General features: G+C 42.2%; 1 protein-coding gene and 2 long non-coding RNA genes across 7 annotated transcripts; 2 read left to right on the forward strand and 1 right to left on the reverse strand.

Moving 5' to 3' along the window:
- The first annotated feature begins 10,078 nt into the window (after nucleotides 1-10,078).
- LOC133707766 (uncharacterized) lies at nucleotides 10,079-12,907 on the forward strand. Its single transcript, XR_009845272.1, has 3 exons — nucleotides 10,079-10,121; nucleotides 12,249-12,357; nucleotides 12,677-12,907. It is a non-coding gene; the product is annotated as an uncharacterized LOC133707766 (long non-coding RNA).
- A 454-nt stretch (nucleotides 12,908-13,361) lies between these two features.
- On the forward strand, nucleotides 13,362-15,339 carry LOC133737130 (wall-associated receptor kinase-like 22). The gene is made up of 2 exons (XM_062164750.1): nucleotides 13,362-14,188; nucleotides 14,340-15,339. Exons 1-2 carry the CDS (start codon nucleotides 13,375-13,377, stop codon nucleotides 15,287-15,289), a joined length of 1,764 nt encoding a protein of 587 aa, XP_062020734.1. The 5' UTR covers nucleotides 13,362-13,374; the 3' UTR covers nucleotides 15,290-15,339.
- A 2,317-nt stretch (nucleotides 15,340-17,656) lies between these two features.
- On the reverse strand, nucleotides 17,657-22,677 carry LOC133737135 (uncharacterized). Of its 5 annotated transcripts, none has more exons than XR_009859811.1 (9): nucleotides 22,276-22,677; nucleotides 21,977-22,149; nucleotides 21,771-21,829; nucleotides 21,607-21,692; nucleotides 20,315-20,486; nucleotides 19,505-19,575; nucleotides 18,963-19,173; nucleotides 18,704-18,769; nucleotides 17,657-18,185 (listed from the first exon to the last, which is right to left on the reverse strand). It is a non-coding gene; the product is annotated as an uncharacterized LOC133737135 (long non-coding RNA). The 5 variants fall into 5 exon arrangements; XR_009859812.1 differs by having other exon boundaries at nucleotides 17,658-18,185; nucleotides 21,607-21,684; nucleotides 22,086-22,149; nucleotides 22,276-22,676; XR_009859810.1 differs by having other exon boundaries at nucleotides 17,660-18,185; nucleotides 20,315-20,489; nucleotides 22,086-22,149; nucleotides 22,276-22,676.
- Nucleotides 22,678-26,977: the final 4,300 nt, after the last annotated feature.

The following is a 26,977-nucleotide window of genomic DNA, read 5'->3' on the forward strand; positions in this document are numbered from 1 at the left end:
GGGATGAGGAGAAGAAGTATGTCAAGAAGGAACCGGTAAACCTGGAGACGTCGTTGAAAGTCATCTGCATCTCCGACGGGCACCCTGAGCGGATGGTCCGCATAGGCGCCCAGTTAGACCCAGAGGTAGCGGCGGAGCTCACTCAGTTCCTACGTGATAACACCGCCGTCTTTGCCTGGTCCTACGCTGACATGTCAGGTATCTCTCCTGAAATTATAACTCACAAGCTGACCATCAAACCCTCCTTTTATCCCATCAAGCAGAAGCGGAGGGCCTTTGATGAGGAAAAGTACCAGGCAATAGGAGAGGAGGTTGCCAAGCTCCAGGGCATTGGATTCATCCGCCAAGTCATCTATCCCCAATGGATCTCCAATTTGGTAATGGTCAAGAAACCCAGCGGCAAGTGGCGGATGTGTGTCGACTTCAAAAATCTAAACAAGGCATGCCCAAAGGATAGTTTCCCGCTACCTCGTATCGATCAGCTAGTCGATGCAACCGCCGGACATGAACTCCTCAGCATGATGGACGCTTTTTCCAGATATAATCAGATCAAGATGCATCCCGGCGACCAGGAGTGCACCACCTTCACCACCGATAAAGGCCTCTACTGCTACAATGTCATGCCTTTCGGTCTGAAGAACGCCGGTGCAACTTATCAGCGGTTGATGAACGCCATGTTCGCTGAGCATCTGGGAAAAATCATCGAGGTTTACGTGGACAACATGCTAGTCAAGAGCATAAACGCCAGCGGACATGTGGCCAACCTCAAGATCATAGTAACCATTCTCCTGGCCTATGGTATGCGCCTCAACCCAGAAAAATGTTTCTTTGGAGTCACCGCTAGTAAGTTTCTGGGTTACATCGTCAGCGAGCGAGGCATCGAGGCCAACCCGGACAAGGTGCAAGCCATCCTTAACCTGGCGGACCCCGAGTATAAGGTGGACGTACAGTGCCTCCAGGGCAAGTTAACCGCCCTTTCTCGATTCATCTCCAGACTCACTGATAAGTGTGCCCCATTCTTCAAACTCCTCAAAACAACTCACAAGAAAGTCATCAACTGGAACCCAGAGTGTTAGGCGGCGTTCCGGGGCCTGAAGGAATACCTGGCGACAGTCCCTCTCCTTTCTGTCCCTCTGCAAGGAGAAACACTATTCATTTACCTAGCGGTATCACTATCAGCAGTAAGCTGCGCCATTGTTCGACGGGAAGGCCAAGATGAGCTCCCAGTGTACTACGCCGGCAGTGCCATGAACGGAGCAGAAACGAGGTATCCTCCCCTGGAGCAACTGGCCCTCGCACTCATCGTTGCCGCCAGGCGCCTCCGCCAATATTTTCAGGCTCACACAATCCATGTGTTAACCAATCAACCGCTGAGGCAAGTGCAGCAGAACCCTGAACACTCGGGGCGCCTCAGCAAGTGGGCCATTGAGCTCAGTGAATTCGATATTGATTACAAGCCAAGAACCGCCATAAAGGGCCAAGCAGTGGCGGACTTCATCGCTGAGCTCACCGAGCGTCAGCCAGAGCCCGGAACAGACATGATAACCGCTGAGGAAACGACTCCCCCACAGTCAGATTGGAACCTGCATGTGGACGGCTTCGCCAGCGCCAAGGCCAGTGGCGCCGGAGTCATCTTAACAGGACCCGGGGGACTGAACGCGGAGTACGCGTTGAAATTCAACTTCAAAGCTTCAAACAACATGGCGGAGTACGAGGCACTCATTGCTGGCTTGCTCCTCGCCATTGAGTCAGGGGCTGACAGCGTCAACATATTCAGCGACTCTCAATTAGTCGTTAACCAGGTCAACGACAGCTTCCAAGCCAAGGACCAACAGTTAGCGGCATATTTGGGGTACGTCAAAACGTTGCTAAAAAAGTTCAAATTTCACACCATCACACAAATCCCCAGGGAAAAGAACGCCAAAGCTGATTCACTGGCGAGACTGGCAACCGCCCAACCACATCAAAGTCCAGCGGACACAAGAGTGGAGTGCCTTGACAGGCCAAGTATCACAAAAACCCTGGCGGAGATCTTCAGCATTGAGGTCAGTCCCAGCTGGATGGACGAGATCATTGAATACAAGCGCAGCGGCACACTGCCGGAGGACAAGGTTCAGGCGCGACAACTCAAGCGGAGAGCAACTCGCTACAACATTCGGAATGGCAAGCTTTACCGCCAGGGATTCACCCACCCCAACCTCCGCTGCCTAACCCCGGAGGAGGGAAGAGTGGTTCTAGCATAGATACACGGCGGAGAATGTGGAAACCACTCGGGCGCCAGATCCTTGGCCAATCGCACAATGCGACAGGGCTACTTCTGGCCCACACTTGGTGATGACGCCCGGCGGATTTCGAGGTCTTGCCATAAATGCCAACAGTTTGCAGATCTCCCACATGCACCGGCAGAACCACTGTCAGTCATCATCAGCCCTTGGATTCACTCCACGTGGGGCCTCGATTTGATGGGAAAGTTCCAAACCGCCAAGGGCCAGTTCAAGTACATCATTGTTGCTATCGACTATAACAGCAAGTGGATAGAGGCGGAGCCACTGACGGCGATAACCACCGCTAAGGTAACTCATTTCCTCTGGAAAAACATCTACTGCCGCTATGGTGTCCCACATACAATCATTACGGACAATGGCACGCAGTTCAACAACAAGGAACTCATCTCCTTTACCGCCAACTTGGGCACCAAGCTGAGTTTTGCAACTGTCGCCCATCCCCAAACCAACGGCCAGGTCGAAGCAGCAAACAAGATAATCAAGAAGCTGCTAAAAAAGAAGCTCGACGACGCCAAGGGTTTGTGGGCGGAGAAGCTTCCAGAAGTCCTATGGGCCATCCGGACAACTCCAACTACCGCCACTGGCGAAACCCCTTTTTGTATGATGTTCGGGACAGAGGCAGTCCTACCTATTGAAGTAACTCAGCCTACCGCTAGGGTCGAAGGCTACTGCCCAGAGACCAACAGCGACGGCGTCAACCTGGACAGGGACCTCCTAGAAGAAAAAAGACACAAGGCCCATTTGCACAACTTGCAAAACAAAAGGCTGGTATCGCGTTTCTACAACGCCAGAGTCAGGGCCCGGAACCTCCAATTAGGGGACTGGGTAATGAAGGAAGTCATTCCGCCACCAACAAAACTCCACCCAACTTGGGAAGGCCCGTACAAAATTGTGGAAGTCGTTAGCCCAGGCACCTTCTACTTAATGGACAAGGATGGCGTCACGTCGACCCACCCTTGGAATACCGAACACCTTCGGTATTACTACAAATAGTCATCCGCTACCCAGGAGCATCTTGACTTAGCTAAATTTTTGTTCAATATTTAGCTAAGGGAAGCTACCCAACGGGTACTACCCCACTTTTGTACACGCTGATACATCAGCTATCAATGAAACGGGGAATTATTCAAACCATTGTTACCAAGTGTAGCACTGAGGGCAACTGGCAACGCCAGCAATCATCAGCGGACCTCGTCCGCTACATGGTGCACTTGGACCAATCTTAATTCCTTTAATGTTTCATTGATTCACAGAAGAAAAATCCAAGTCAGAATACTAGCGGTACAAACATATCATCACAAACACATTCAAAAATTCATTCCATTGCAAAATAGTTGTTACAAATCGTTGTGCCTCAGCGGCTACACAAGAAAAAGAAAAAAGTGAGGTTCGAGCATCAGGGATGGCCCTCGGCATCTTCTGCTTCAGCGTGCGGCGGCGGGATTGCGCGGCACGTTTGGTCAGACCCTCGGGCTGTGGGACTTGGTGTCTCTATCGTGCCATCCGCCCGGGTGTGCGCCGCCAGGAAGCCAGCACGTGACACCTTTGACGGGGTAGGACGAGGAGTCTGCTGGGACCCTTCCGCCGGCCGTGCACCACTTTCTCCGCTACCTGAGCGGGCACCTTCCGCGGGGGCATGTGCGACGCCTTTCTCCGGTCGGGCTGAGACGCTTTGGCAAAGTCGATGGCGCCCTTCCGCTTCATCATATCTATGTTTGCTAGGGCCCCTTCCTTCGCTGACTGGGTCAGCTCTTTCTTGTACTCCGCCGACTGTTTGAACGCCTCAACAGCGGCGGCCGCGATAGTATTCCCTTCAGCCCTCAGGCGGGTAACCTCACCCTCCAGCCGTTTCACCTCAGTTATTCTGGCGGCGGACTCCCGCTGCACAATAATGAGTTTTCTGTCCTTGGCGGCTATCCGCTCCTGCAGCAGAGCGATGTCCTGCTCCAACTTGGAGACGTGTTCATTCCGGTCCAAGTCCCGCTCGATGGCCGCCGTCAGCTAGCCTCGAGCGTCAGCAAAATCACACTCCGCCTTCGCTAGGCGCCGCTCTACCTCCGCCAGTTTCTCCTTCGTCTCCGCCAACTCCCTCTGAAGACCTTGGATTTCCTCCCTGAGCTCCCCCTCGACCAAGGGCTGCTTTGACGCCGCCACGAACATGTCGTGCAGTCCCGCCGATATTTGACCAAACGTCGAGCTGTAGGGCGATTGGTCAATTGCCGTGGGGCGCGAGATACCCGCTAGGCCACCGAACCCTAGCCGTTGGCAGAGATGGAAGAGGAACTCCCGCTCACCATCTGTCATAAACGCCGCATACTCCGCAAATGAGTCCAGCTCACTGACGGCGGGCGCCTCTCCCTCCACCACAGCAGTTTTCGGCGGAGCTTGTCGGGCCTTCTTCTGTCGGCGGGCCCCGATCGCCTCCACATCCTCCCCCTCTTCCTCGTCAGGAGAGTCAATCTGCCGACGCTTTCTCTCCAGCGCCCTTTGGTTCCCGGCGGCGGTCCTCGTCACCGTCACCGGCGGTTCCTCCCTTAGGGCAATGTCTCCGCCGGCTCCACCACCCTCTCCTTTTGGGGGCCACGCCTGTTGGCAGGCATCCGCTCATTCTGCTGCCCAGCTGCAGCGCTTCCCCTCTTCCCGCCGGCCACTTGGGCCCCCACCTGCACTACCGGCAGACCGTCCTCACCAAGATGGGAGTGGTGCGGCATTGGCAGCACTACCGGAACCTCGGACTGGCTCAGCGCCAGTGTCTCGGGGTTCACCAACGTCTTCTGGGCCGCCAGCCCCTCGGCGTACATGGTCTCCAGAAAGTTGTCTATCTCCGCGCGGTCCATTGCTTTTTCAAAAGCGTCGCGACTCGATTTGTTACCTGGCGGAGTTTCTAAAAAAAAAAAAAAAAAAAAAACCAGTCAGCCTGGATCACTTATTACAAAAAAAAAGAAAAAAAAAAAAAAAAACGGTTTGGCGGAAATTTCTTACCAACGGAGCGAGTTAGCTGCTGATCGACCAGTAACTCCCAGCCGGTCAGAAGTCGGAACTCCAGCAAATTGCGATTGCGCCAGCAACCTCTGATGATCAGCAACCCTGGCGCTCCACTTCCTCTCCGCAAATTGCGACGCCTCGGTTATGGAATCCATAATTACTATCATTTATGGCGAGAAGACGGCCAGGCTTAGGAGACAAGCCTACGCACGCTAACCCTCTACGGGTTGGACACGTGTCAACCACCACCAGACGAAGCGTCTGGTGGAGGTAACCGCTTGGGGTGACTTCCCCAACCATCCGAAGTCTTCGCTGGGCGAAAACCCGCCAGCGGAACTTCTCCCTTGTCATCTTCCAAGTGACGAAGTCTCCGCTGAGCGCAAACCCGCCAGCGGAACTTCTCCCTTGTCATCTTCCAAGTGACGAAGTCTCCGCTGAGCGAAACCCCGCCAGCGGAACTTCTCCCTTGTCATCTTCAAGTGACGAAGTCTCCGCTGAGCGAAAACCCGCCAGCGGAACTTCTCCCTTGTCATCTTCCAAGTGACGAAGTCTCCGCTGAGCGAAAACCCGCCAGCGGAACTTCTCCCTTGTCATCTTCCAAGTGACGAAGTCTCCGCTGAGCGAAACCCCGCCAGCGGAACTTCTCCCTTGTCATCTTCCAAGTGACGAAGTCTCCACTGAGCGAAAACCCGCCAGCGGAACTTCTCCCTTGTCATCTTCCAAGTGACGAAGTCTTCGCTGAGCGAAACCCCGCCAGCGGAACTTCTCCCTTGTCATCTTCCAAGTGACGAAGTCTCCGCTGAGCAAAATCCCGCCAGCAGAACTTCTCCCTTGCCATCCTGCAAGAGGGGCGTCTTCCGCTACACACCTCTAGCGGAACCCCCTTCATCATGCAAGCTGCGTGCTTTGTTCAGCGCAGTATCGCTCAATAAAGTACCGCCAGGCACATCTACTGGACGCTGCTTCCTGCTACAGTCAACGGGGGGATATCCGCCAGCGGCGGATCCCGAGGCCACGCCTCACTCTGACAACGCCCGCCACGCGGCGTTACGGTCAGATCGTCCCTACGGGACACGGGGACATGTCAACAGTCTACGACGGCACTGATCAGGCACGTTGACCCCCGTCACTCGGGTACTAAGATTGGGTTCGCTACCCAACACCCTCTGCTCCGTGCAGCTCCCCCTCAACAAACAAATTGCCGACCATCAGAAGGTCTATCTTAGCTGGGGAGTGGGGGACTCCCTGGGGGGGCTAGCAGGGGCCCACCCGAAAGGGTATAAAGCGTTTGCTCATTAAATCCATGGTTGACAACGCACTGACGCTAATTATGCTCTTGCAAGTCTAGCGGAACAAAACGCTTCAAACCGCCGAGCAACTCCCCAACCAAGATTGCCCTCCTTGACTGGGGACTTGGGGGACTTGTACATACATGTACATTTGCAAGCATAATTAGCTATAATGGGCCACGCTCATTGTACCGCCAAAGGTACTAATTCCAACCAAAGGAATGACATACAGATACACCGCCAGGAGGGCTACAACCTCAGCGTCGGATCACCCCCAGGTCACCGCCGACGCGCCGCCACGCGCCGTGCCAAAATGGCATCAGTAGCTCCCAGAGCTGGGAACTGAAGCACATCAGTCCCACATCGAAAACAAGGAGGAGGTCAGCCTCCTCCTCACCTATAAAAGCTTCTCTCCTCTCTCCTCATTAATTACGCATTCAATACTTACCTACTGTTACTTTGTCAACATAAATACATTGACTAACTTAGGCATCGGAGAGTTGAAGACCGCCCGGCGCGGTCTCCCTCTGACGCCCTTTGTATTTTACTTGACAGGTAGCGGAAGCTTTGAGAACATCACAAGTATCGATTTGCCCACCGGATCAGCGTTAACAAAGGTTCAGCTACTGCCGAACTTTTAGACATTAACACCCGGTTTTAATTAAAAAAAAAAATTTACTGATGTGATTCTCTTTTTGAAAATCATTCTGCCGGTCTTCCCCACGCTTGTTATTACAACAATCATTCCGTGATAGTCTTTCCAAAAGACCCAATAAGCACGGAGTATTTTGTTTTGCTTCAGAGGGGGATGGATTGGGATGTTGGGTTACAACATGGTATTTTAATAGGCCCCATTCTTCTTCATCTGGCCGCATTGCATCAATATGGATCAAATAATCCATTGGGTGTACATTCAAAGATGGATAAAATTTCATTTTACCCTTACTTTTATGTAAAAGATCTAGTAGGTTCGTGGTTTCCCTCGTTGGGTAACTGCGTTTTGGCTCGAGAGGGTGCCCCCAGCACCTCGGTCTATAGGGATGCTCCCCCCCCCCCCCCGGGTTTTTATTTTGCGCTAGACCATGATCCTAGATGGGACTTTCAAACGAACGGAAAGGAATGCATTGTACGTCCCTCCTTGTGGAATTAGAGGACGGGGGATGTACTCCATCTATACGATGCGGGCTCACTAACGAGGTGGAAAATAAGAGTATTCTACTTTTTGGGCGTGGTTGTAATTCACTGGTTAAGCACCTCCCTAATGACATGCCCTTCCTTTTTTTTCTTTGCTCGACCTCTATTGATAGATCAAGGGCACTCCTGTCGTTGTTTCAGTGACTCATACGGCTTCCCTCAGCTCAGTCTTTTTGGTTCTTGAGAATGGTGGTTCTCATGGAGGGAAAAGCCAAAAGTTGTGTTGTTGTTCGCCGCCTCGACGCATTCCCATCTCTCCCCGGCATCATCCAACATAGAAAAAAAGAGCACAGAGCCCCGACCCAACCTATAGGTCCGCTAACGTAAAACAGGAGTTGAGGGAAATTCTCGGATGAGACTAAACAGCTACCAACCATTCTGACCAATGACTAAAATATCGGATATCGAAGATATAACAATGGTCCGAAAAAAATTTCCATGAAAATATTGATATCGATAAATTTTCGAGAGAAATGAAGGAAATTATGAAAAAAACTAGGAAATTCTAAATAAAAATTTAGAAATGTTTATTTGATTAATTTATCTACTACATTTCAAAAGAAAATGCTAACAAATATTTTTACATATTGTGTTGTAGTAAGTTAAGGTGAGTGAAGGTGCGACTTGGCTTTCGAAACCTAGGTTTCGATTGGCGGCGGCGCTTCTTCCTTTGGGAAAGGCGACGATCGTGGACGGCGGCGACGTGGGGAGAGATCTCTGCGGCGAGGGGTTTCCTCAGACCGTGGTGGCGGTTTTCGGTCCAGGCGGTGAATGACGAGGGCGACAGCAGCGGAGAACGGCTGGGGATTGTCTTCGTGGTTGTCTGGGCTGCAGAGGAGGAGCGAGCACGAGTCGGGTCGGCCGGCGGCGTCTGGGCTTGAGGTCGCAAGGCTTTGAGTTAGGCTTGGCGACGAAGATCTGATCGTGTCTGGTTGAGAGGTCGGGGCTCGGAAGGCAGAGGCTTGGCGACGAAGATCCAATCGTGTATGGTTGAGAGGTCGGGGCTCGGAAGGCAGAGGCTTCGGCGGTCTTTGATCTGGATGGTGATGCACGGTTGGAGAAGCCGGCCGCCAGAGCTATGGTGCGTCGCCGGAGAACAGTCTGACAGTGGTGGTGAAGGAGCAGTGTGCAGGGATGCATCTCCCTTGTTGGCTCGGGTTTGGGCCTGGGTTTCTGGGCCTGGGCTCAACCTTGGGCCAATGGGGCAGGGGCCTATTCCTGCTAGAGAAGGTTTGATTTGGGCTTGGGCCTACGGGCTTGGCTCAGATCAAGACAATCTGGGCCCAAATTTATTAGGGTATGAGCCTGTTTGAGGGTGGATTAACTTCTATTAGTCTTCTATGACGTTTCTAGTGTCTTGTTTGTACCACAATTGCGTGATTGGCAAGTGAGGGCTAGTTGAATGATTTCTTTTCCGTAGGAGGCGAGGTTTTTCCATTATTGTATAGGCTCGCTTAAATGTGAGTGTCCCAGTGATCTTTAAAGGTTTGCTTTAGCTTAGGTAGGCTACTCCGGATTTTCTTGCCGGATTTCTTATGTAAGTTTTGGTAGACTTCAGCCATTTTGCTGTTGATCTAATGAATTCAACTTCTATTTCAAAAAAAAAAAAGTTAAGGTGAGTGAATATATAATGAGTAGTATGACAATTCTTGAAATTTAATAAAAATGTTCTTAGAGTATAATATATGAAAGATTGTCATGAACTGAGAATTATTGGTAAAAGAATTTAGTTCTTAGAAGGTTGAGTAGAGAAACCAAAATTTCAATATTCAAATGGAATCTGCAAGTGTGAATGAAGAAGACTCTAGCATTTGCTAAGTGTATATATTAAATACGATGTATAATATTAAATGAAGAACGTTGCAGCAGGGTTGGCTGAGTTGCTCTCATTTTCATGAGTGACTGAGAGTAAAGGTTCAAAACGTATTGCGTTGCATTTTAATTTGCAATTTTGAATTCAATTGGGCATGTGGACTTCAGGCCTTGGGTTAGGTCACGTGACAAGTGGGTTCGGGATAAAATGTCGCGCAGATATTGGAAAATTAGTGAAATATCGTGAAATCACTGAAAATATCCGAAATATCAGGAATTTCGGACGAAATTGAATTGATTGGCAAAGAAAATATCGGACACTAAAAAAAACGAAAATTTACTATATACGAAAGTTGAGTTTCACTGTTCTACTGTTCCTAAGGCAACAGTAAGGAACAGTTTGTGGGGCTGGAAAAGACCGCTCTACCCTACTTTGAGATTTATTTGTTCCGCTGTGTATTGTTCTGATCTTCTTCTCTCTTCTAGAGCCGTCTACTCTAATCCCTCACACGCGAGTCAGGCTGGAAGCTCTTGATTAAAACAACACAAGTGGAAGGTATTTGTTGCTTTTTGAGAATTTGATTTGAAATTTCTTCTGGGTTGATTGATCAAGGATTGGATTTGAAATTTTTTCTGGGTTTGTTATAATGTTATTTAACAAGAAACAACTAGAAAAGCTGGAGGGGCATATTCGAAATAAGGAATCACAACGTGCCGCTCACAACTCTCCCACCTCTAATTAGAAAGTGGCTTTGAAGATCTGACGCCCCCCAAAAAAAAAAATGAACATAAAAAGCGGCTTTGATGCATGTTATTAAATTGAATTAATGAGGATTAGATTCTGAAAGGCGTTGCTGTAGGAGGTGTGGTGTCGAACCGTTCTGTTGTTTAGCTTCGCGTTATTTGATGCATTAGCATATAATCTTGCTGTTTAATTCAGTCCTTAATTGATGTTATTGTATGATTAGTGAGTCATCTACTTTTGGAGTAATTAGTTGGCATTTGTATAGCTATCTCCACTATGTATTTGTTCTGATGCAAATGAAACACAGGCCTAGCCACCTATAACATATATATGTTATAGCATTCCAGTTTGGTACGGCAATCACAAATAAGAACTAAATTATTTTTATATGCTCTGTATGTCTGTTACTTTTTGTGATACAAGCTTTTTGTAAAAGGTTTAGGCTTTTTCTATAGTTGTAGACTACTTTGATTGAAGTCAAAGTTTTGGTCCATTGTTTGTGCCTTGGTCATTTTCAAATGTGATAGTTGGTCATTGGCCTCCAAACAGCATGTTAGTTTACAGGCCACCCAATTAGAATGTGTTACTCCTTCCTTATTTTTGTGAATGCTATTCGTGTATAAATCTCTACATAAACAATCTACCTAGGAGGCCGAATACATGGTGTTCAGATGTGATTTTATTTTGGTATTAATCAGTATGATTTTATTTTCTATTCATTATTCAGTCAACAAACCAACTTAAGAGGTCGTATACATGGTCTTCAGATATGATGCTTTTTAGTTAAATGATTTTACACAGGTGTGATGCTTTTTAGTTAAATGATTTCACACAGATGTTTTTAGTTATGAATCTTGATGTTGGATATGAACATTGATCTACATCTACCATTTACTATAAAATTGCTGCAACTAAAAAGTACTAATGCCTTGCGTTTTAATTTCTTTTAAGTTTAAGGGCAGTTCCTTATTTGTATTCTATTGTGGAAATTGCAGTGCAGCTGTTTCATGATGTATAGAAATTAGGTTTTGAAACTGAAAGTTCAGCTTTCTATTTTTGTTTATTGTGTAACTGTTTTCTCTCCAGTTGCACCATCTTTGGTTTAAGACAGAGTGGCAAAACTGTCTACTCAAAATTTTCATTAGGTGTTTCTTTCCTAACAAATACCAAATGATTTTATTTTGGTGTGATTTTAAGGTCTACTTCAATTATGTGCATTTTCATTTACTAATAATGAATAGAAGCATGGTTTTCATAAATTACAGAGGTAACTGCTGCTAAGATGATTGTTGTTTTCATATTGGGGTTTTTGTATAGTAATTTTGTTTGTTTTGTGGATTCATTAGGTGACAAAAAGTTTTGGTCAAGGAAAGGAATTTGAGATATTTTCAAATTTTCTGGAATTTTGACCCAGCCACTTACTTTTGCAAAACTGTACTGATCTACTCAGAATTTACCGTCTGTTCTTAATTTCAAATCTTAATTCTATTCATGAACTCCAGTACTCCACTACTTTTCTGCTGATATTGATGTGAGTTATGGATTCATACTTAGTGCTCAACTTTCAATAGAATCTATGTCATATTTATAGTCAGTGAATGCTGTTCTGTTGGGTTTGTATTCTATTTGTGTTCCAATGGTTAGCATCGCTCCTCTTTCCTCAAATTTTTACTTCTGTTTGTAGATAGATGAATAGTATTGAGATACCCTCGATAGTTTTTATTGTCTTCTAATTCTACTACAATGGAACGTTTTTGATAATCGGTGTTTCTTTCTTTTGGTATTTGTCCAGTGTTTTGCGTGTTGAGTAACTGGAGTACTTTGTACCTAGAAGATTGGGTTCATTGTGAAAGCATTTAACTTGATTTTCTTCAATTTGTTATGTGTTTTTCCACATTTTTTCTGATTACAGCTTTTACTTTCATCTCTGTTCTGAAGCATTTACAGACCTACAGCAGCTTCGTATTGTAAGTTTCCATGTGGATGATACAAAAGCCACCTTGAATGTTTGTTTGGATAAGCAATTTATCGGGGAGTAGTTGATGTGGTAAGCATATGAATTCAGAGACGCTCTTCCTCCTTTACGTTTGTGTGTACAAAAATGTCGTCAATTGCTTTGAGGTATAGAAATGATATGATAACTCATAGAAGCTATATCATTGCAAAGCAATTGACAACATATATCATTGCAAAGCAACTTTTCAACTGTTTTAAAATATGAAGTTGGTTTTAAATTTTGGAAAAGTACAAACTTTCCGCTGCCATGAAATCACAGTAGAGATTGAAAGTTATTATGAAATAAAATTTCTATTTTGCCACTGTTTACTTTGCCATTGAAGGGATTGCTAACATTTTATATTATGCAGGGCAACCACTACCCCGGAACTGTGTTGATCAATCTATCTAGAAGGATTCCCTTTTTGAAGCATCTTTCTCCTACTTTGCTTTTGTAGACATGTAATGTATCTAATAATTGTAAATGCAATATTTCTGACCTAAATCATATTGACAATATACAAACATCTTCTTCACCTCAATCAATACTTTTTTTTTTCATTTCATTCGTAATAGTGAATCCCGCAGCAACGCGCGGGCAATCTTGCTAGTTTTACCGATATTTCGGTGATTTTAAAGATTTTTTAGTCCTTGGTCCTGACACGGTCCCTATCTTGATTTTGACCGAAAACTCTCAAGGAGCCTAGTTTGTCAAACAAATGATAGAATATAAACGCTGCAATTTTTCTAAAGCAACAAGAGCGAAACTTTACTTTTTGAGAAAGAAGGTGCTTGTTGTCGGGGAGGAATTTCAATTGGTGTTTAGAAAAATCAACCCTAACCTATATGGTAGAGATTCACGCGGTGTTGAAAGGAAGAAACAAGGAAGCAGCAGGTTGTATATAGTCCATACACTCATACTGACATTTACAACCACACATTGCGTACTTTCAACGTAAGTAGATTGTGTTAGTTAGACCAAAAAAAAAAAAATTCAGATTGAGTTAGAATGTTAAAAGGAAAATAATAGGAGAGCTTGATTCTGGGACTCGGGCATATCTTGCACAACATGCTCTCTTGGTTTACCTTAGCTTCTATCTTGCTTTTGTTTACAGCAATTCCATTAGAAGCCAATACCAACCAAAAAAAAAGTGGAGATCTCAATCTCACAATGCCTTTTGATTTCCGCACTATTGGAAAAGGAAGTGGATCTTCTCTAGGTAACCACTGGCTTGACATATTATGTAGCAGCACTACTTTTGAGGCAGAGATACAAGCTTCTTCATCTACCAAGGTACGCGTAAATAACTCCAGTTACGCTTATACAAATTACAGCTGCTACAGCGGAGCTGGAGTGAAGATGTTGCACTCTACCAAGGTCCATGCTGCAATGACTTTGACAGATGACAGCCAGATGGTTACAACCTCCAACACTAATGCAAATAAATTTACACTCATAGGTTATGAACCATTTGGTTTTATAGGTCATGAAACATTAACTTTGAACATCAATAGCACTCTGGCTGACCAGGAGGATGGGGCTATTTCTAGTATTGGTTGTGGCCAATCCTCAATTCCAAGAGGCATCGAGTACTATTTTGCGAAGGAGGCAGAGAGTATAATAAACTTAACTTTATTATCCATGTATTTCTGGTTTACCATGAAACTTAAGTCCAGCCTCATCTTTCCTTTGTCCATGGTAGCAAACATCAGTGGTGCGCGACAGCCATACTACGAAAAACTAGCTATCCTTCACAACTCTGGTAAACAATCTGTACATTCTCTCATCGAAGTTGGCACACATGATAAATTGGTGTACCGCATGAAAAGTGGTAGAGGTCACCTTCCACGCAGCAAAGTCTTTAGGGCAAATTTTACTCTAGGTAAGTAGGTAGTCTCCTGAGTCCTGACTAACTATAATTCATAATTATTTTTTGGCCTGAACCATAACAGATCGATGACTCTAATGGTTTTTATATGATTTACAATTTTTAGCAGAGGTGCATAGATAACTAACTTACCGAAAATTTGCAGGTCTTGGCTTTTGTTGCTTATTTCTTGTGTTTGGGATCACTGGGATCTATTCCAGTGTGAAGAAACAGAAGTTGGTTAAGCAAAAATCCTACTTCTTCCAGAAAAATGGAGGGTTATTGTTAGAGCAGCATATTAATGCTTCAACCAGAAGATGTACAACAATCTTTACATCCAAGGAGCTAGAAATGACCATCAACTGTCATAAGAAGATTCACATATTTGTTCCAGGAGATAATGGAGTCGATCATTTCATAAATGAGATTATCGCTCTTACCCAAATCAACCATCAAAATGTGGTCAAGTTGTTGGGTTGCTGTCTGGAGACTGAAGCTCCCATACTGGTACATGAACTCGCCTCTAATGGGACCCTTTTCGACTACATTCATCATACCAATGGGAAAAGTTCATTGCCTTGGGATACTCTTCTAAAGATAGCCTCAGAATCAGCAGCTGCCCTTTCTTATCTGCATTCTGCATCAATCATCCATGGAAATGTCAAGTCTTCCAACATATTGTTAACTCATTGTTTTGTGGCCAAAGTCATCGGTTTTGGACCTTCGAGGTTAGTCCCTAGTAATGAATCACAGATAAGCACATTGGTTCGGAGGACACTAGGCTATCTAGACCCGGAGTATTTTCATAAAGGCCAATTGACAGATAAGAGCGATGTTTACAGCTTTGGAATGGTTTTGTTAGAGATTGTAACAGGAGAGAAGCCAATATCATTTGGTAGACCAGAAAGTCAAAGAATCATGTCCTCCCATTTTGTATCGTCCATGGAGTTACAAAGTGGTCTGTTTGATCAGATTGTTGGGTCACAAGTCATAAAACAGGGACACAGAGAACAAGTCAGAGCAGTAGCTGAGCTTGCAAAGAGATGCCTCAGTTTGAGTAGTGCAGAAAGACCTGCTATGGAAGAAGTGGCCAGGAAGTTGAAAATGTTGAGTTGAACCACCCCTACCCAGCTATCTCATATAGCTCAGACAGTTACTTTGTTACATCTTCCTCTATATGTTTATTATTAATCTAATAGCAGTTTTCTTCAATTTCAATCCAATGTATGTTTCTGCTATAGTTTGATTTGCACACCAACCTAAATATTTGATAAATGATAATCATAATATATAGAGTAAGACACACTAAATTAAAGGGGAATTTGATTCTACACCCAAATTCACACACCCCTTTTAGAATAAACCCATCCATAAGAGTGTTTTAATATACACCCAAACCAATTAATTAGGTTTATTCAAAATAAAAAAACCTATTAAATAGGGTAAATATTAAAACCCAATGTTGTTAAGAATTACTGAAGCTGCCATTATCAAATTCCCCATTCACCTATTAAATAGGATTAATAGTCAAAATCATCTAGCAAATATTATGGAGTTTGATTGACGTTATTGTTGATATTACCTTCACTTTAGGTTTTTATCAGTACTTAATTTTAGGTGTTTACATTAATGTCATTATTATCATATAATGATGAATTTTTGGTATGTTTCTTCCTATATATAGAAGCTAGTGAATTCATTCGTCATTTTTTCTTTGGGTGGAGACCTTTCACAAAGTTGCATATGATTTCAAAGGATGATTTCAAACGACCTATTCATGAGGTTAATTTCATCATTTTCTTATGGGTTAGAGACTTTCTTTCAAATAGGTACATATATCATATTCGTAATTCAAATTACCTATATATTCATCAGATTTATTTAGTATAATATCTTTGTTAATCTTTTGATTTTGTGTAAAGCTTGAATTGGATGGTTTTTTAGTAATTAGAAATTTCAATTTATGAATTTGGTACAAAACTTAGTTTCATTCCTTCAAAATAGAATCGTTGTTTCTAATTACTTGATACTTAGATTGCTTTAATATGTAATACCTATGATTTAGATGTTTGTTTTTGTAGTTTTAAATTATTTGTGTGACTCTATATCATAGGTTGTTTATTCCATAACCTATAGTATTGACAATTAATATACCTATATTTTGGATATATGTATTTAAATCCTAATAGAGTTTTACCTTTGAAATAGATCTATGAAGGTAATTTGCAATTGTATAAGGAATCACAACATGCAGGGCACTAGTAGTTGGGAGATTTATGAAGACTACATTGCAAAGTGCTAGTCGAGATGACGGATGAAGTGTTATAATGTTCTTTATATTAGGTTCGAAAATGTAAAGTTTATATTTCAATTGTAAAAACAAATTTAAAATTGTTTATTTCAATACTGGATGAACATCATTTATGGTTGTACTCATTGTCCCTATTTCAATAAATTTTTAGGTTTATTCCTTCAAAAAGAATGTGTATTTAAATTATCTTGATATTAGAAATAAACTTCTTAATATTGTAAAGTTCAATTTCAATTGTAAAACAATGAATGATAATAATGAGTTTGCTAAATTATAGTGCAAAAACTCTTGCACATTCAAAATTATTCAATGTGCCAAAATTAAGGGATAATTATATATTAAGCAAACTCTACAGTTACACATAACTATTATGTGGTCCTTGACCACCTCATAGAATCAGGCACCTATGTGGAGAAAAATGTAGGGGCGGAAAAAAAAAAATCTTAAAGCAATCAATCTACATCAAGTACATTTTACATGGGCTAATTACATTAACTCGACCATTTTAGAAAATTAATGAATATGGAATGATTGTATAACTACACCTATTAGAACGGATAAGCAAAATAACATACCTTAATGAAAGGATGTTTAATCATGTCGAGAAAGAAAAATATTTATATAATAGGAATATAACAGAATCTGATGATACACAATAGCAAATATATAGATCACATCGGAAAGGAAGAAATATAGGATAATTAAGGCAATTAATCGTTTCAAATAAGAGAAAAATCAAGGATTAAATTGATTGTATTAAATTCTAAATATTTAAATTCAAAAAATAGTCAACAGTTATATTTGAGGAATATTTTATTTATTCAATCAGAAGGGCAAAAAAGTCAAACTAAAAAATGTGAAAAATGTTAATTATAGATTTAAAACCTATAAGGAAGGTTCAATTATGTGAATTGGGTGTAGATTAAAGGAAAATATAGGGATGGGTTTTTCTTAATAGGAGCTTTGTTTTTTGGGTTTTTATCTAATTTTCTCCTAAATTAAATTATAAATATATATGATCCATAACAACTAGAGAAGACCAACGCCGAAAGTCTGTCAATTACATTCGAGTTCCGTGCCAAAGAAGTGTTGTAAAACAGAAAAGAACTAGAAATTGTGCCCGCGCTTTGCCGCGGGTTTTGAAGCTAACATAATGTTATTTAAGGACATAATCCAAAAGCATAGAAAATATAGTCGACATAATCATTATATTAACAAAAGATTGTATGTTTTACAACAAAAGATGAAGTAGATCATGTTCTAGCAACATAACCACCAATACATATGTTGTGGTAGTGTGTTCAAAAAATAGGTTGTCACAGTTTAAAGCTAATTACAATTGCTGCTGCAATAGTTTGCAAAAAATAGTTGTATGATGTCCATTAGCATGTGTATATTCTCAAACGGTGTTAGCCTATTGATAGCTAGTCATGGAGGATGTCCAAAAAGTTGCTTCCTCCAGAGTGCGTGGTTTTGCTGAGGCCAATTGTTAGTGATTCGAAAAAGATGGAGCAGCTGCTTGTGAATCACATTCCATTTAGACATTGACAAATCCAGCATGGAAAAAAAAAATACTAACCAGCAATAATCTTCAAAAGGCACAACTTTTGGTAGTAGTAATCTCACACCGTTCATAATAAGTACGCCAACAATATGTAAATGAACCATTCCAGTACAGGAACCAACCACGTCAACATAGGCCTGCACCAACTCCATGAAGCATCAAGGCAAGGAAAATTGAGAAACCATCATCACCACACCACTCAAGAAATGATAAGGACACCCAAATAAAACCCTCCAATCATTCACAACAATATCGGTCAAGTTTGAAACCAAGTAAACTGAAAGTGCAATTCATAAAGGGCCAAAACAGCACAGAACTTTAGATATTGACACCAAAACCGAATAGTCAGAATATATACCCAAACTTTACAGCATTGTTAATACCTAACTTCCTCAACTTTAACTGCTTGAATTATAATTTACACTCACTACAGAAGAGAATAAGTTTTGTATCAGTTTTTGCACAAACAAAAACTTGAAACCCGGAGCCAAAACACCTAATTTATAACACCACATAAACCATCCAAGCATTCCCACTCATTCTTTTTCTTGTTCAAACACAAAATTGGTATCATTCATTTGTCATACAGACATCAAATTGAACCAATTTCAGAAACCAAAACAGGAGAAAGATAATCTGGGAGAGGGTATCTAACCTGGAGCTCTCTTGCTTTTCTCAACGCAATTTCAAAAGATAATAATCCGGGTATTTGATTCAATGCCTTTGAACAGAGAGGAAGTAAGAAACAACTGAGAACAATATACCAGTTTAAATGACGAAAAGCACCAAAAAAACAAAAAAGACCAATTTTTTCCCCATCAAAGTTCCTATACTTGCAGGACACAAAGCAAATCCCTAAACCCAATCACCGAACACCAATATTTTGAACCCAAATCAAGAACGGAAACCATTACCTGGTCAGATTGACCAGTGAAGGAAGCAAAAACAGTGAGATTCCCTGGTACCCGTAGATGGTCAAATTTTGTACTCATTTTCAACCCAAACTCTGTATCTCAGAGCTTGATTGATGCGGTACAGCTTGATGGCATCTCACTTGTCAAATTGGAGATCAAATTGATTTGGCTTCTTCTCTTCTGTATTGCAGTGCCCAAGGTTTTGCAAGGACTGCAAATTATGGAAAATTAATTTGAGAAGTTAGAAACTATAAAATGGCAAAACTCATTGTAAAATAACTAAAATTAAACTCAATGTAAGCTATCTGTAGTAATAATAATAATAATAATAATAATAATAATAATAATAATAATAATAATAATAATAATAATAATAATAAATTAAATATAAAAAAATATAAAAAAGATAAATGGCCATGACAAAATGGTCACATTTGTGGCCTCTCAATCCGGTGAACATAGGACCAACAACTTGATCATTTTTGAAAGCAAGCAGGGTACTTATATTAGAAAAGACAGAGAGTAAAAGATTGAAGTCTTACTTGTGAAATTGCAGATCAAACTGATTTGCCTTCTTCTCTTTTCTGTTGCAGTGTCTGAGATTTTGCAAAGACTGCAAATTATGGAAAATTAAGTTTAGATCAATTTTTAGATGAATAAAGGAGACTTAGTTTTGATTTGATATCAGAAGTTAGACATATACAAATAATTGATTCATTTAGTGTTCAGAGTATATGAAGTTCAGAATTTCACGTTTATCACCAATGCATAAACTCATACACACTACACTGACCACAGGTTTCTCTTTTCCCTATTTCTATCTAAACCCTATAATTACAATTGGTTGCGAAATTTAGCCAAAATTCCACCTGGACCTTTACACCAGAACAGTGGATCGTCTGATTTCATTTCAACAATTAACATTAACAGACTATTTCATCTGACATAGATTAGTTGGGGAACAGGAGCGGGAGGGGAGTATCTAATTCAAATAGTGGAACCTTGATGTAGAATAAGTCTAATATATTGTAAACCCATGTGGATTTTCACTTAGAATAACAAACTTTCCAGTGTTAAGTTCTAAAATCAATTTTTAAGTCTAAAGGACTACAGACCTTGCTAAAGCAATATCAATTCCTGGTTCAGTTGTTCCATTCCAATTAATATTTGGTTAGGAAACTACTAACGCTTCTTTTGGTTGCTGGGATTCTGAAAGTGGACTAAAGGTCTCCAATTTCAAAGTTTCTAGAAATCAGAGATACATAAAATTGGAAAGAAAAAAAAAATACTCAATCAAAACTAAATAAGTATCTGGACTTGTCCTCATTCTCAATAAAAAGGTTGATGCCTACCTTGTCAAGGCATAACGGATCATCCCTTTGCATGTGGGAATGGTACGATATGTATAATAAAAACTGGGAAGCTTTAAGCCTTTCCGACTACTTCTAGGAATCTAGTTCCATGCAATTAATCCTTAAATTAATATATGATATGTACAACTTCCAGTCTTCCACCTCCATTTTACTGCTTAAAAAAAGAAAAAGAAAAAACAAAAGGAAAAGTGGTACTATAACATCATGGATATTAGGAAGTTCAAGTTTAGGCTCAGAAAAGAAGAGAGAAGCTGAAAGAGCAGCTTACATAAAACTCTAATTTTATTTCAGTTTTTTTTTTCCTGCTTTGTATCACTTAGATAAAAACAAATAGTTAAACGTACTAAAAGGTGTAGACAAAAAAAAAATGCTAAAAAATCCCAACTCCTAAGTCCCATTAATTTAATTTGTCTTGAGCCTCCAAATTCTCCAGCTCTGCGCAGACTTTTTCCATTAAAGATGAGAGGACTGTAGAATTCCCGTGGCTAATAATCTACTCCACAATGTTAAATTGGGCAGAAGGTATGAGTATGACCTATTAAAAGTGAATCAAGTTGGCCCAACCTTCAGAAGTGTAAGAACAATTCCCAACTGTGTCTGTACTTTGTGTGTTTCAGTTTCAATTTTACCTACCACTACATATGATTTGTCACTTGCAATGCCAGAAAATCTCCAGACAACATGAGGCAACACTAAAATAGATTTAAGGAGATTATCATATTTAGGTAGCAGATGCATAACAGTCTAAAACCTCCAACAGCAGACTTTAAGATCATAACTATTAATAATAGCAGACTTTAAGATCATAGTTACATTAGGATTGAGAACAGCAGACTTGATGAAAACCTCTAAAATAGAAAATCAAATAACATAGTTACAATAGGGTCGCCATGAAATACAGAAAATCAAATAACTATAAGAGAAAACCAAATTGAATAGAGAGCTTATTACTAAAGAAGGCCCCAAATTATAAATCAAAGCATATAGCATCGAATCAAACTACCAAAGTAATAAGAGTAATAGAATCAAAACAGAGACTTAAACCACACTCGAGAACTTTTTCATGTTGTTCTTTTTTCTTCTTATTTTTAAAAGTAATCATATATGCAAGTTCATGGAAATTATTAAAAAGTATTCATTCAGGCATACCAGAAGCAAAGAAAAGAAATAGTTGTCCTTCAAAATGATTGAATGCTAGAAAGGTAATTCATTTGAACTCACAAAGAAGATCAGGAATTCAACTAAAACATAAATTTAATTACTTGACTGACCTAGAGAGTAATGTCTGTAAGTAAGCAGCCCCAAATAAAGCCAGACTCAAAGCCCTCTTCTTATGCTCCGCCGAATCACTAAGGTCCTGTAAATTCCATTAAAATCAAAGAATAGCTAAAGAATAAAAACGAAATAACAAAAATAGTATCTTTAGAGATGAAACCTTTTCTATTTGCTTTAGTTTTCTTTTCTCAGATTATCAGCAGAATCTGAGATTGGCACCTGTTCAAAAGGAAAACTACAAATCAGTAAACCAAATGATCATAAGTATTTGACAAAAAGATTAATCTTTATTGCGTTGTACTGATTGTATTGAGTTAGAATCTTTCTCCGATAGTTTATACTTTATACCATACTATAGTTACTCACCATATAATTTTATCAGCGTTGATCTCAGTGACTGACCTTGATAACCTCAGAACACACACAATTATCAACTATTCAATTAAAGAAACACGAACACAATCAAATACCACACCTGTTCTACTTGTTTTAAACCCAATCGTCTCATCACAAACTGGATCCAATCAAAACGCAAAACACTGAATACAAAACAAAAAGAAACAAACGCCGATTATAACAACCACAAAACTGAAAAAGCACATAACAAATTCAAGGAAATCAGCTTAAACTCTCTTGATATTGATTCTACCAAATCGAAATCTCACCAAGCTTTTGCGATGCTCCCAATTACTCAACACGCAGACCACTGGATACAATACCAAAAGAAAGAAACACAGATTATCAAATCCAGATCGCACCATCTATCACCTCTGAGATTTTTGCATTGTTGGCTGTGCTTCTGAGCTTGGTTCTGCAGCAAAGATGGTGGCTTTGTACTCGTCTGGGAAGACCAGCTTCTGGGTCGGCTCTGTTTTGGAAGCTATTAATGGTAGTGATTTTTGGGTTTTGATGTGGATTTTGACTTGGGTGTGAGGGATTAGGGTAGATTTTCCGCGTATCTAATCAAACCCTCCAGTTGCTAAATATCTGCACCACTGTCAAGTTGATAAGGAGAAGCGAGAGAGCGAAAAAACCTGAACCTTCTGGAGTTCTAGCATTATACTGCCGGCGGGTGTTTATAACAGACTGAATGGCAGCAATGTACTTTAAGAAAAAATTAAGGGCAAAAGCGTCATTTACTTCGGGCGCGAATGAACAGTGACGACGCGAATGAACAGTTGACGCGCTTTAGATTATAGATAATTTGAGAGAGAGAGAGAGTTTAGACACAGAGAATGAGATGTGTGTATTATTCATCTTACCATGTGGAGCCTTATATAGGACTACATGGTGTACATAAAAGGGTAATGCTTAATTACAATTCAATCACTCCTACAATTACAACCTATCAATCGCCAATCTATAGGGATAGACACCTATTACTCAACATCTATTTACATGATTATTCACAAATATTTACAACACTCCCCCTTGGATATTCCATGTCAATAGTGTTGCATAGGCTATGCGCTTCTAAATTGCCTCATCAAAAACCTTGCCAAGTAACAAAAAACCCTGTGGGAAAAAACAACCTAAAGTCTGTCAATTACACACCTAAAGTCTGTCAATTGCACACCAACCTAAATATTTGATAAATGATAATCATAATATATAGAGTAAGACACACTAAATTAAATTATAAATATATATGATCCATAACAACTAGAGAAGACCAACGCCGAAAGTCTGTCAATTACATTCGAGTTCCGTGCCAAAGAAGTGTTGTAAAACAGAAAAGAATTTGAGAGAGAGAGAGAGAGTTTAGACACAGAGAATGGGATGTGTGTATTATTCATCTCACCATGTGGAGCCTTATATAGGACTACATGGTGTACATAAAAGGGTAATGCTTAATTACAATTCAATCACTCCTACAATTACAACCTATCAATCGCCAATCTATAGGGATAGACACCTATTACTCAACATCTATTTACATGATTATTCACAAATATTTACAACACTCCCCCTTGGATATTCCATGTCAATAGTGTTGCATAGGCTATGCGCTTCTAAATTGCCTCATCAAAAACCTTGCCAAGTAACAAAAAACCCTGTGGGAAAAAACAACCTTGGTCGAAGGAGAAAAAGAGCACAACGCGCATGAGTGTGGAGTAGTCTTATCACAACTTCAGAGATAGGTGAAGTCTTCTATAAGCATCATAAGTAGCTAGTATGTCTACGAGAGGGATGCATTAGAGTTGCTGCACCAAAACCTTGCCCGGTACCTTGCCAGGTAACAAAACCCAATGGAACAAAATAACCCTGGACAAAGGACAAAAAGAGTACACGATGGTCAAGTGGGTATGCTTCAGGATACTCCCCCTGAAAATTACATGTTAGGTAATTCAGATAGTTTACGTAGACCAATATCTTGAACATGCTTCTGGAATGTAGACTTTTGGTAGTGACTTGGTGAAGAGGTCTGCATGATTGTCTTCAGATCAAATCTACTTAACTTCAATCTTCTGATGCTCCTGTTGTTGCTGATTGAAGGAGAACTTCGGTGCAATATGTTTGGTATTGTTCCCTTTGATGAAACTCGTCTTTATCTGCTCTATGTAAGCAGCATTATCCTCGTAGATAATGGTCGGTTCATCAATGGTGGAATGCAGTCCACATGTGCTTCGAACATGCTTTTGTGATGACTCTCAATCATATACATTCACGTACTGATTCGTGAAGGACTAGAATCTCAGCATGATTCGAAGAGGTAGCAACAAGGGTCTATTTTGTAGACTTTCAAGAAATTGCAGTATTCCCAATGGTAAAGACATAACCAGTTTGGGAAAGCGCCTTGTGCTGGTCTGATAGATAGTCTGTATCAACATATTCCAACAAGGCAAGCATCATTTTGAGGATCAAGGGGGTTTGATCCATTCCTTGATGCACAGGGATAGAATAAGCCCATATCCGCCATACCTCTAAGGTAGCGAAAAATGTCATTCCAATAGCAACGTGTTGGCGCAGAGCTATATCTAGCTAACAAGTTCACATCGAATGAGATGTCCTGTCTAGGGCATTGAACCAAGTACAATAATGCGCCTATTGCACTTAGATATGGGACTTCTGGCACCAATATCTCTTCGTTATCATCTACAGGACGATACAGTTCTCTCTAGACTTCGGACGACCATGGGTGTGCTTGCTTTAATCCTGATTAAAGTGTCTTAACATCTTCTGGATGTAATTTGGTTGATGGACCAAAATTTCGTCTGCACTGTGCTCGGGCTCCAGGTCGAGACAATAATTTGTTCTCCCAAGGCCTTTCATCTCAAATTCCGACTTCAGGTGCTTTGCGGTTTCCTTGATCTCTTCAGGAGTATCAATCAAATTTATGTCTTTGACATAGACCGTCATAATTGCAAACCCGGAACTTGTTTCCTTAATTGTACATACTAGGGAAGTCTCAACTAAGTTTGGCACTATCTGCTGGGCCCATCGGTACTCCCATGTACTATGCCATGGGCCGGGTTCACGACCCACCATGGCGGGGCTCATTGGGGATGCCACCCCGGGCACCCAGGACCCTGGGCAAGGCCAGCACAGCCCAATTATTTACACACAGGACTGATATGGCATCAGAAGAACAACTAGTGTCCCACATCGAAGATGGGGGAGACTTCCTTCACATGCTCGAGTATAAAGGCATTAGCACAACCACCTTTTACGGGTAATAACTCCTTTGTCTACTATTTACTTACTGTACACCTATATTAGCTTCTCACTCAGGCATCGGAGAGGTGTAAACCGTCCGGTACGGTTTACCCCTCTAAGCGTGTGTTCTTGGTACAGGATTTAGGAGGTGCATCGGTACCCCAGACGGTATAGCATTCTGTGTGAGGTACCCGGAGAAAGCCACCAGAAACATTGGCGCGCCAGATAGGGGTCAAATCATGACTGAGCCGGAAGGAACGGTAGGAGGGGATAGAAGTGTCGCCCGGGCACTGATATTCTCTCCGGGTACTTCATCAGCAGAAGCACCAGGTGTTGAAGAAATTCATGGTCTCGGATCCTCGGACCCGCATGTCCCCGACCACGTGTCTCCGGTATCGGAATTGGAGTCCATGCGGGCGGAGATAGCAGCCTTCAGGGAACAATCCAGGATCGATCGGGAACAACAGAGTACTGATAGGGAAACAAACCGCCTTACGCAACAGAAAATCCAGGAGCTGGAAGATGAAAACACAGCGCTGGCCCGAGCACTGGACCGTAGGCATCAGCACAACGAGGCGCTCACCCAGGCTCTGGCTAGGTCATCCCAACCAGCAACGGGCGGGAACGCTGCCCAGCGGGTAATCCAAGTACCGGTAGAGTTATTTCCGGAAAGCTTGAGGCATCTACCACCACCACCGTTGCCACAGCCAGTACCGAATATTCCCCCGGTAACCGACACAAACACGGCATTACTTGTGCAAATGAGCAACTCTTTGCATGCTCTGCAGGCAAGGGTGCAGGCCACAGAAAACAGGGACACATGGAGGGCCCTGGCCACCTACGAGGACCGCCCGGGTCCTTTCACCCAACAAGTCAGAGGAGCCATTCGAGCGGATATGTCGAAGCCACTGAAGATTGACTACACGGGGGTTGGAGACCCCTATCAGCACCTACAGGCCTTCCGTTCGCAAACAAGCGCCAAGGGATATACGGATGAGGTGTGTTGTAATATGTTCCAAGAAACTTTGTCAGGGGAAGCTTTGAGTTGGTTCTACGAACTGCCGGTCGGTTCTGTAGGGAACTTCAAGGAGTTAGCTGACAAGTTTGTGGCTCGATTCATCTTACGCACCGATGGGATACACACACCAAAGGGCCTGTTAAAGGTCCAGCAGGGAGAGAATGAGACTTTGAAGTCTTTTGTAAACCGGTGGCAGGCGGCTACCGCCAAGTGCCGGGACCTTAATAAGGAACTGGCCGAGCTGGCTTTCAGGAGAGGCTTAAGGCGCGGAGAATTTCTCTATGGGATTAACCATAATCCTCCAGCCAACTACGACGAGCTGATGGCCACTGCCATCAGACACGCCCAGGCCGAATTCGAAACCTACGGAGACACCCCCAGACCAGAGCTAAGGGTGCCAGCCCCGGCTTCAACTGTCAGGGATGAGCCACGAAAGAGGGAGTGGGCCCATAGTCATGACAGGTCACCCCATACCTCGGGCAAAAGAAGCAAAGAGTCCTCGTCCAGGACTAACAGTTATGGGACCACTCACCATCAGCGGGAGCCAGGGGTACAGCAGGCCCCGCGAACACCACCACCCCATCAGTATGAGGTGTTCACAATCCTTAACGCTTCATACGAGACTATTTGGAACGAAAGTAAGGATGAGATACCGGGCCCACCCCCAAGGAAGTTCCCGAAGAGTAAACTTA

This window comes from Rosa rugosa, chromosome 1, assembly GCF_958449725.1.
Source record: "Rosa rugosa chromosome 1, drRosRugo1.1, whole genome shotgun sequence".
Lineage (NCBI taxonomy): Eukaryota > Viridiplantae > Streptophyta > Magnoliopsida > Rosales > Rosaceae > Rosa > Rosa rugosa.

Coding starts and splice junctions, on each gene's coding strand:
- LOC133737130 (XM_062164750.1), top strand. CDS start 13,375: ATGCTCTCTTGGTTTACCTTAGCTTCTATCTTGCTTTTGTTTACAGCA. Junction 14,189..14,339: donor TAGGGCAAATTTTACTCTAG/GTAAGTAGGTAG, acceptor GAAAATTTGCAG/GTCTTGGCTTTTGTTGCTTA.